Source organism: Arvicanthis niloticus, chromosome 12 (genome assembly GCF_011762505.2).
Source record: "Arvicanthis niloticus isolate mArvNil1 chromosome 12, mArvNil1.pat.X, whole genome shotgun sequence".
Classification (NCBI taxonomy): Eukaryota; Metazoa; Chordata; class Mammalia; order Rodentia; family Muridae; genus Arvicanthis; species Arvicanthis niloticus.
Window position 1 is genome coordinate 31656420 of NC_047669.1, and position 11630 is coordinate 31668049.

The window sequence follows — 11630 nt, forward strand, 5'->3', positions numbered from 1 at the left end:
AGTGCTGAGAGGGAGCACTGTCTTCTCTAGATCTATTGTGTCAGTGCTGAGAGGGAGCACTGCCTTCTCTAGATCTATTGTGTCAGTGCTGAGAGGGAGCACTGCCTTCTCTAGATCTATTGTGTCAGTGCTGAGAGGGAGCACTGTCTTCTCTAGATCTACTGTGTCAGTGCTGAGAGGGAGCACTGTCTTCTCTAGATCTACTGTGTCAGTGCTGAGAGGGAGCACTGTCTTCTCTAGATCTACTGTGTCAGTGCTGAGAGGGAGCATCGATAGGATCCAGAGTGAAGGTAGTTTCAAAGTTAATTTACTTTCATGTTGCTCTGTTTTGGAACCCACCTAATGCCATCTATTAATTAACCCAAGCAAATTACAAATGCCAGCCTGCACTGAGCCTTGGTGATCAGATAACTAATAGCTCCCTGTTACAAACCTCGGCAATTCAGAGGAGTAGAGAGGAATCTGTAATCTCTATAGTGTGTCATCAGGGATCATGAAATTTTGAAAGCCTTTTCTTGATATTATAATTTTTACACATACAAAGAAACATTAAACAGTGATGGATGGCAGGGTGCAGTGAGGCAGTGTGTAAAAAATAATGTTAATATTGTCCAGAGGATGCACTGATCTAATAAGTCACTAAAGCAATGAGTTCAGAGAGAGCCAGCCAACAAACTCAAGGAAAACATACATTATTAAAGAGAAACTGCTCTTAAACATAGGAGAGATAAGAAATGTCAGCACAATATAAACATGAAATGAATGGTCGAATGGAAGGTTTAAGATTTGCTCTATGTTGATTGAGATGCCAGTTCTATTTTTAAAAAATGGGGAGGGGATGCTAGAAATGATGTAACTGGCAAGAAAGACAGTCGAAGGGAACCTAAGCCTTGAAAGTAAACAGAAAACTAAGTGTGGTGGCCAATAAATGGTGCCTTAGAAGCTGGCCTGGACTACATACAGAGACCCTGTGAAGAAAAGAGATGGGAGTGGTGGGTGAGGAAAGAGTTGACCGGAAGGAAAAAGAAAGGAAGGGGAAGAGAAACAAGCAAACAAGCAAGCTATGCAATGGCTTCTGGCAGCATGCTGACAAACCCTCCAGTGATTTTTTTCACAGCTATGTAAAAATCCATTTCATCACCTCCAGTGTGAACTTTCCAAGAACTGAGTAAGTCAAGTGAGGAAGCACAGCTTAACAATAAGATGCACCAAAGGAGGCAGGAAAGAAAAGCAAGAAGACAGATTTCTTCCAAACTTGCAAGGCCAGCATTCACCTGAACACTAAAACCTGAAGAATAGGACACGAAAATAGAAATGCCACAGAGCAGTACTTGTTACAAACACAGAAACAAAAATTCTCAAAATAAGGCTAGCAACCCAAACACAAAAGCACAGAAAAGAGGTTTTTCATCACAATCAAGTATGATGTACCTCAGGTATCCTCATATGACTGAAGATACACAAGTCAGTCAAGGTGATACGCTACCACATCAATAGCACAACAGCCGAAATCTCAAGCTCCATTGCAAACACTTCAAAAAATTCAGCCATAATTCATAAAATAAACAGTCTGAAAAGTTAAGGATAGAAGGGCAATAAGCAAACACAATGAAGGCAGATTGTGCACATATACATGTATACATACATATATACATACATGAATGCATACTAAGTATATGCATATATGCATGCATATACTTAGTGAAAAGCTAACATTATAATGAAAGGGAAAAGCTGAAGGCTCCCTTTCTCCTACCACATATTTTCATTATTTTCACTCAACAGAATACTGGAGTCTGAGCCATAAAAATCAAGAGGACAAAGTAAATACAGGGTATCCAGGTTGGAAAGGATGTGGTCAGTGACGGTGTAATGACCTCATGGAGAGAATATGCCCCAAGACCATCTGAAAAGTGGTAGAACTAGCAAACACACTCAACAAGATCATAAGATGTCACATAAAAAAATAAGTCATGTTACTATATGCTAATAGCAAACCACCTGAAATAGAAGTCAGAAGAACAATCTCGTCATAACTACTCAGGAATAAATTTACCCAGGAAAATGAAAGATCTTTACAATAAAATTATAATACTGATGAAAGGCATCAAGAAGGTCACCAAAAGATAGAAAGACAGTCTATGTGCCTGGAGTGGGAAAATCAATATACAAAATCTAAACAAAGAAGGAATCAGCAGGCTGTGGAGAGATATTTATCCATGTTTCTTGCAGTGTTATTCACAAGTCAAGAAATAAAAACAAATACAGTGTCCAGCAACTTATACTTGATATAGGAAAACATATATACTGTGGGATGCTATTCAGCTTCTGAAAAGAGTGATGGGCTAGAGATATGGCTGGCTCACTGGTACAGGCACTTGCTACCAAGGCTGATGACCTGAAACCCATCCTCGGAACCCACTTGGTGGAAGGAAAGAATCTACTGCAGGTGGCCCTCTGATTTCTGAAGGTATGCTATGACTTCTGTGTAAATTAATTAACTTATAGCATAAATGTCATTCACAAAAGTAATAAAACAGTTTTAATGAATGAGATTCTATTTTTGCAGCAGCTTGAATGATCTTGAAGAAAACTGTGCAAATATTAGAAAGCAGGAACAGAAAAAAATGCATTTTTTTTACCTCCACATGGAATGTAAAGCAAGCACCAAGAGGTGGTTACCAGAAGTGTATGGCAAGAGGAAAGGGAAGGTGTTGGTCAAGGGTACACTTTAGTTCACTGGAAGACTATATTTTAGTGTTCTACCATATTGTATAGTGAGCTCAGTGATAAAAATGTATGTCAAAACCATTAAAGGACGAAATTTGTAATGTCCTGGACACAAAACCTTGCAAGCTGGTAAGGTGTAGGGCAGGTTAAGTGGCTTGATTTGTGTTTCACTAGCATTCATCGCTATTATTTGCCAAAGAAAAGAATAAAGATAAGTATGTAAGATGGTGACTGGCATTTAGCTTGATATAATTCCAAGATGTGCAAACACCAGACTACAACCAGAAAAACATAATTTTAAAAAATAAAAAATAAAAGCTGAGAAGCCCTTGTTGAACCATGAATCTTTCTAGACATGTGTCTTTTCAAGATTACAAGTCCGAGCTAATAAATGCATTTTATGAGATTTCTGGGCTGCAACATGCATCTTAATTCTTAGCTTGAATGTCATTGTATGGAAATGACAGATATTTCTTCAGCCATGGATTACACAAATTGTTGAATTTCTATCTTCCCTTTTTCCAGACATATTTTATTCCCATTAACCACTTGTATGAAGGCTTTGAAAAAAGGTGTCCTAACATGAAATATAAAATGTGGCACAAAATTGGACTTGCCATTACTGCCCAAAAGATCCGAGAACATTTATCTTTTGAGGTAAGAGGGGTCCTTTTGAATTCTTCCTACCTACTCACATCCCCAAGCAAACCTGCACAGAGATAGGGGCAAAAACTAACTGTAAGCTAATGACGTGAGGCTGTGCTTCTCCCTTTAAGGACTGGAACTACAAGATGCAGCTGAAACTCTGCCATGCCTTCGTAAGAGACATACCCAAGTCCATGAAAACCGATATATATGATGAAACGGTAACCCATGTTATACTCATCCATGGGTCTGCAGAAGACTGTCAGTTTCGAAAAGTTTATAAGGCACCTTCCCTAATTCCTGTGACATGCCATCAGGTACAGAAATAGGCATCACACCAAAAATCCATTGGTATTAGAGAAACTGCCACTACAATCGGGCTTTCTGCCCTCCCCTCTCCTTCTTTCCATCCTCCAGCCCGCTATCCCATACTTACATCCCATACCTACAGCCATGTGCATTCACCTAGACAATGTTCATTGATTGCTTTCACACTCAGTGACCTAGACACAAGCAGTTTTTCATCCAATAACCAATGGCCAACAAAACTCACCAAGGAATAGAATTTTGGCCACAGTTACCTAAGAAAAAATAACCCATTAATTTCATTCATGCATTTCAGAAGGACTGAATCAACAGTACTCTAGAAGGTCCCAACAAACCCCTCTAAATAGAGTGGCAGCAATTTTATTCCAACTCAGAAGATAAATATAAAAATGAACAGTTTGCTATTTAAACTGTTAAGAGTTCAAAGGGACATTTTGCTCCATAATCCTTGGTTTCCTAGCAACCACAGCCTGCCCATTTCCATGGCTTCAGTTTCTGCCTTTGGCTCTCTGTTCTCAGCATTTTCAGTACAACAGCCACCCATCACTATCTTACCATCTTATGGTCTCTCTACAACCCTTCAGTGGCCTTTTTGCAGTGGCCACTACCAGTGCTACAACGAGAATGCCCAGGTTCCTGATTACTTTTTGCTCAGCTACCACTGTTGGTTGTATCTGAAATAAAACCATAAGTAGGAGAGAGATTTTAGACCTAACATTCCAGTGCTAAGGGAGAATATACAGAAAGAGGCTACCCAGGCTGACTTTAAGAAACCAAGAGATAGCTTGTTTACATAGAAAAGGGAATAGGGTACTCTTGTCGTATACTAATCACAGTCCTGTGTATGTGGCTTCCAGCTCTACCAATGGCAGTCCTTTGAATATGCACTGATCACATCTTTTTTATTACTAAACGCGAGCTTTGCCCAGAGTCACTGGGGAGAGTTCCCTCTCCTGCCTTCTGTAAGAAAAGCTAAAGGATGAACATGGTTACCCACCACAAGTCGACAGAGACTTGTTTTGCCTGGAGTGGGATCCTATAAAGACGCAAGTTGCTTGGAGAGGTGGTTGATTAGTGCCTCAGAGCAAGGTCTCCTAAAGCAGCTGGATCTGAAACTTGAACAGCAGCTGTGGCTGCAATGGTCCATGCAGTCAGAATGGAGTTTTCTCTGAGTGATCACAGGAGTTACTAGAGCAGAAGCTGTAGGTCTAGCAGTGCTGAACTCAAGACTACAAGACACAAGGTAGAGTCTGTCAGCTGTCAATTAAAATGTCGAGTGGCCCTACCAGCTACTAATAGCTCAAAAAAGAAAAGATAGTAAATGATGCTTACAATACATGCTATTGTGGAATGATCACCCTCAACAGTGTTCCCCAGGTTTAATCCATATCCAAACATCCTTAAGAATGACACAAGATGTCATCCTGAAGATGCATTATCAATAATACTCACTTATCACTAATCATATATTCATACAAAATCTGGCAATTTCTGATATCTAGCAAAGAAAAGATGTCTCAAATGCTCTGTTAGAATAAACAGCAGCATATTTACTTTGGCTTGGTCTTCAGTTGTTAAAAAGGAAAACAAACTGTATCAGTTAGGTTATCATAACATCTGTATGAAATAAGATGCCCAAATGCATGGAGGAAGAGTGTATGTGCAGAACAAGATGTAGCGACTGATGCTGGTCATCCCACTAGTCAGGAGGCTGAAGACCTAGAATACGAGCTTGCCAGAGCAACATGTAATTGTATAACAGGCATTGGGAAATTAATATGTATTCTGTTAACTTTCAGATACAAGGCATGGAAGACTTCACAAAAGTAATGATTATTCAAACTTCAGTTGCTGTAAGAAAATTCAGATGGAATGTAAAAAAGTACATCCCACCTCGTAGGATTTCTATGAAACCAGATTTTAAAAGTGAGTTAGCTGTATTGGGCATGATTATAAGGATTCGTGTTCCCTTCAGAAAATAGTGGTCTGCATTTGGGAATGCATTCTGCCTAGAGTATTGAGGACCTCCTCTAGCTGTTATATTTGACAAGTTAAACTTCCCATCACTATGACAAAAACATGAAATAAACAACTTACAGGAGAAGAACTTCATTTTGGTCCATGGTGTCAGAAATTTCAGTCTGTTCTTTACCTGTTCTGTTGCTGTAGGTTTGTAGGCAGATAGAAAGTAGAGTGGATATAACATCATGAAACTAGAAGCCTGAGGGGGTAGGACTTTTCTTTTTCTTCATAGTATCTAGGAGGCAAAGAGAGACCAAAAGAAGTCAGGACAATATATTCCACACACCAAGACCTATGATGGTACCCCATAGCCCCAGGCAAGGGAAAGAAACAGGAAACAGACACTAGCATTCAAGCACTCTTAGGTACCTGCAACTTTACATCTCTCTTGCATTCCCCTTTCCCTGCTCCCTCCACAACCCAACTTCTTTTATTCTCATTGCCCAGTAGTTTAAAGCATCCAATCAAGATGTAAGTCACCATATGTATAGGACAGAGAAGCGAAAATTGTATAGAAAGCTCTGCTTCATTATATTCTGGGCTTGGATTCTTAGACAACATCTGGAGAAGCCTATAGCTGGTACAATTGATTATTCCTGGTAAAATAAATCATGAGATCTAGTTTCTTGGACTTGAATGACTACAGACACAGTCATCTCTATTCTCTGTAAATGTCTTCACAGACACACCGGAAGTGTACTTGATTAACCTCCCTTTCAGGTGTCCTCTATCTAATCAATTTACCCTTTGGTGAAGGCCAAAATCAATTATCCCAATATACAATATCAGAGTTACACTTAGAAATATTTATATTTCATCTATAAGCCTGAATAATTATCGAAATAATATAAAAAATAATTGATAGAATTGTCAGCTCTTCCTTTAAAAGAAAATGTCAGGTATATCAATAGCAAGATAAAAATATGGTTTACATTCTGAATGGCAGACATATGAACCACTGGATAGTGTTGGCAGAAAGTCTACTCTTTAAACAAATTTCATATGATAAAAACTATACTACAGCAAACAGGATTATTTAGCAACTACAATTCCTCATCAATTGAATGACCTAAAAGATTTACAAGTTTATCACCTTCATGAGTGATTGTTTTCATTATTTTCCTCATTTCTGTGACCAAATACTTAACAAGAAGTAACTCACAGGAACAAGGGCCTATTTTGGCTCCCAGTTGGATATAATTCATCCTGGTAGGGAGGCCATGGCAATGGAAGTGAGGCGCTCTGATCACTGTGCACTCATAAGTAGGGAAGCAGAGTGGTGAATGAGGTGCTCAGCTTGATATCTTCTTTTTTCTCTTTTTACTCAGCCCAGGAGCCCAGCCCAGGAGATGATGCTATCATGCTCAAGGTGGTTCCTCCTCAGTCAAACCTTTGAAAAAATTTCCTTAATAACACACTCAGAAATGTCCCTTAGGTGATTTTAAACCCAAGTTCACAAAGACTACCCATCATAGTGAGATTTAAATATATATTTAAATATATATTTAATATTTAATAGAATATATAGAATATTCTATATTTCTATTTAAATATATAATTTAAACGTACAAATATATTTAAATCATTTATATATAAAATATATATTTAAATGATATATATGTATATATCATTTATGAAAAAGGAATAGTAAATCTGATATATTTTTTACATTATTGGTACTAGTATAAATTAATGAAATTATAGAGATTTTAAAAATGATAAGCTTTATAACCTTTTCTAGACATTTATTACAAAGATACAAAAAGTGTAAAAAGATAATTGGACATCACTATAAATATAGAACATTAGAGTCATTGAAACTATAATAAATTACTATCTAATTAACAATTTAATCAAGAAGATTATTACATAATCACTAAAATAATAACTTTTTATATTACAATGTGAAAAGACCTGTGTTATGTGTCAAGTACAACTACCAATGCTATGCTGTTAATTCTAAGTGAATTTTATCTTTATTACATTCTATTGGTGTATACTTAAAACTTTTGAATATATTTTAATTAAGTGTAGGTGTGTGTGTGTGTGTGTGTATGTGTGTGTGTGTGTGTATGTGTGTGTGTGCGCGCGCGCGTGCGCGCACGCTCCCAAAGTTAGCCGGGAATAAGAACTCACTGGAGCTGGAGTGGTAGGCCATTGTGAACTGGACAGCATGCGTGCTGGGGACCAAACTCCAGAAGAACAGTATATGCTCTTAAGTTCTGAGACATTTCTCCAGCTCCCAGATATTTGCATCTTTGTGGACATAAAATCCTGTCATCACACAGGTTCCTACTGACCATAAGATCCAGTGCCTGTAGATTATGGTCCTGGAACTGATACTGTCTTCTTCAGCTGTCACCTCTTCTCCTCAGTCTCAAAGACCTAGACATGCCAAATGACCAATGCTTCCTCCAAAACAAAGACCTAGTGGTCTCTAATTCTTGGGCATTTTTATGTATTGTTTCTATTACCTCTGACCTTCAAACCTACCCCATATCTCTCCATTCAGGGACATACTGTACCTTGCTTTCAATGTCTTACTCCTCTTTCTCTGTCTCCATTCCTCTGTCTCTCCACCTCTCTCTCTCTCTCTCTCTCTCTCTCTGTGTGTGTGTGTGTGTGTGTGTGTGTCTCTGTGTGTCTCTCTCTCCCCCTTGTCTCTCCCCCACCCATGTGTCATAAGTGGTCATCTCACCACTAACCTTATTTCATGTTTGTTCACCTGTACTTTCTGCCCACTAAAACCTCCAAGAAAGCATGGCTTTCACATGTGTGTGTCCTCATTGCTAACATAGACATTCGCAATACATATTAACATAGTCATGTTAAAGGACATTAAAATTATAAATGCTATTTTTCCCAGCTTTTCACTTCTCTTGAGCACTTGTTACATATCTTTACAATTAAAGCCTACTAGACACACTTTGAGAGGTGACCTTTCATCCCACTGGTGTGAGATCACAGATCCCTTGTGTCTGCAATCGAAAGGGGATCATAGATGACCTACTTAAAAGTGGGACTGACTACCACCAGGGATGAAGTAACTCTCTTTTCCTTTGCAGGAGAATCACTTGAAACATTGGATGAAAGCTCTGAAGATGACGATGCTACAAAAGAGGTGAGAGCCGCTTTTAGTTTTCAAGTTTTATTAATTTAAAAGAAAGTCTTCAATTTATGGAAACTACCAATACATTTCTCTTACCCCGAAGGACTTTACCTACTAATCATTTTATGGATTTGGATACGAAAAAATTTCTCTTAGTCCAGTGTATAATAGGCATTGTTAATATACCTTTGTGTAAATATTATACAGATGACTAATAAATTCAAGAGATGGAAAGATATTTGCCTTGAATCGTATTAGCACACTAGCATCAGCAAGGATGATGTTGGCTGGAATCTGAGTCCCTTTAACTGTATCGTGTGCTGAATTTAGGCAGATTTAAAGGCTGCTACAACTTCTACAACTACCTCTGCAAAGCATCTAGGATTTTCCAGTCTCAAAGCAGCCAGCTCCTAGAATCACAGTCCTTGATGAACGCAGTGCACAGTATTCTAATCTCTTCTGTCCTGGACTAAACTGAATTTCTCAGAAAGCCCCATACTAATCTTCTAGGCCTAGAATAACTAAAAAAAAAAAAAACCCTTCAATTAAAAATCATGTAAGGAAGACAATTAAGTTTAAAATACAAGGTAAATTCTAGAGCATAGAGGTTAGTTACTTGGCAAGCTAACCACATTTATAGGACTCAGCCTTCTGGCATATTTTGGAGATGGAAAAGAGCCAGGGACACTAGTGCTGTTGTGCCTGTTTAAAAGAATGATGCTTGTCCATCAATTTTTTTTTAAAAAATGGCGCACACGTTGCAGTTCTAGTACTTGCGAATTCTAGTACTTGGGAAGTTGAGGCAGAGAGATAATGATTGCATGATATTCTTTCTTTGGAGGAGAACGGAATTTATTTCAGCTTATGATTTTACATCATATTCCAGCTTTGACGGGAAGCAAAGGCTAGAACTTCCCATCATTCCCACACTTAAGAGCAGGAAGAAATAAGCACACATGCACTCACTGTCTTACTTGCTTGCCTGTGCTCAGCTTGGTTTCTCTACTCCTCAATAGTTCATGACCCCCTGCAGAAGGAATGAAACCGCTCACATCAGACTGACTCTTCAACAAGTAACTTAACTGAAGCAGGGGCATGTAGACATGCCCAGAAGCCACTGCAGTGTACACAATGCCTCTTGAAACTGTCTTCTCAGATGATTTCAGAATGCATCAAATTGACAAAGCATAGCCATTATACTTTCTTAGAAGACTTGAAATTTGATGTCTGTTTTCATATCCATTTTTTTAGAATCAAGAAAATGAGGAATCGTTAGAAGACAATGATATTCACATCTAAAGAGTCTCCTAGAAACAGTCTGGAAAGAAAGTTCAGTCTGCTGCCCAAGCTTCTCAACATGACCGTGAAAACATTTATTTTTGGAGATAGAGACGAGCCAAAGTTTATGTGTATTTTATGTGATAATGTGAATTAAAGCACCTCGCACTAGCCAACCAACTCTCCAAATGATGGTATTTCTGTATTTAAACTGGGGGAAAGATAACTTTAAAATAAGACTCTAAGACTTTCTTGTAGGCTTAAAATTTCTTTAAACCTACTTTTAATAAGGATTCTCAAACTCTTCAACACTTACTGTTCTAGCCCATCATCCAAAGGTAAGAGTGAATAGATAGATGGTAAATAGAACAAGAAGATGTGGACCTGTTTAGAAAGTAGTATTTTAGGGTGATTCCAATCAGTTTGTCAGGATACCAGCAGTGCAATTCAGTAGGGTCTTAGTTAGGATTTCACTGCTGTTGAGCAGAGACCATGACCAAGGCAACTTTTATATAGACAACATCTAACTGGGGCTGGGTCACAGGTTCAGAGATTAAGTCCATTATTATTAAGGTGGAAGCACTGCAGAATACAGACAGGTATGGTACAGGCAGAGCTGAGAGTTCTACATCTTCATCTGAAGGCTGCTAGAAGACTAACTTCCAGGCAGCCAGAATGAAGGTCTTAAAGCCCACACCCACAGTGACATACCTACTCCAACAAGGCCACACCTCCAAATAGTGACACTCCTTGGGCCAAGCATATACAAACCATCATAAGTAGTGTCAGGATACCAAACAGAAATCAGCAGCAGTGGCACTATCTAGCAGAAACCTCCAGTCCTCTGCCAAATCTGCATGTGTCATCGGGAACAACCAGGACTAACGGAGCCACCAGCAGTTCTCAGTGGCACCTCTCTCAACAAAGCAAAGATCAGCAAACATGCCATTACTGTCATTATACTCTCTTCAACATCATGTGTCCATCCATGAGCCTTGCCTCAGCAAAACACCATGTGAGTCTGCACCACATAACACTACCAGAAACTTTCACTTCACTTTATAGACCTCTGGTTTTCTCTCTCTAGTTGACCACTTATTATCAAAACACCATTTAAATGGCTCCCAGTACATCACAGTACTTCTCAGGCAGGTGGTTTCATGGCATTGTCAGCAAAGAGCAGAGAGAGAGAATGCACTCATTCTTGCTTGCTGCCTTCTGCTCAGCCAGGTTTCTTCACTGTTAATTCAGGCCCCAGCCCATGAGATGGTGCCATACACATTCAGTCCAGACATTTGCGTCTCAGTTAACAAGACAGTGGTTCCACAGATGTGCTCACTACTCAGGTTGATTTAAGGAACCTCTCAATAAAGAGCCCTTTCTTCCTTGATTCTAGGCTTTGTCATAGGGGCATGTAAAACTAACCAGCATTGGAGGTATGATATGTTTCACTCTATCAGGTCAGGAACTTGATCGCTATAGTAACCATTTAAGGTAGGTATATTTATTTGCCATTTAT

The 11630-nt window shown here is 38.8% G+C and overlaps 1 protein-coding gene across 1 annotated transcript in view; it reads left to right on the forward strand.

Moving 5' to 3' along the window:
* The window catches only part of Slc9c1 (solute carrier family 9 member C1), a 69431-nt gene extending 59134 nt beyond the window's left edge, over positions 1 to 10297 (forward strand). The window contains exons 24-28 of the mRNA XM_076911185.1: positions 3256 to 3387; positions 3507 to 3692; positions 5502 to 5628; positions 8790 to 8845; positions 10085 to 10297. Coding sequence (XP_076767300.1) covers positions 3256 to 3387; positions 3507 to 3692; positions 5502 to 5628; positions 8790 to 8845; positions 10085 to 10132 — 549 coding nt within the window. The 3' untranslated portion in view covers positions 10133 to 10297. The remainder of the gene's footprint in view (positions 1 to 3255; positions 3388 to 3506; positions 3693 to 5501; positions 5629 to 8789; positions 8846 to 10084) is intronic.
* The last annotated feature ends 1333 nt before the right edge of the window (positions 10298 to 11630 follow it).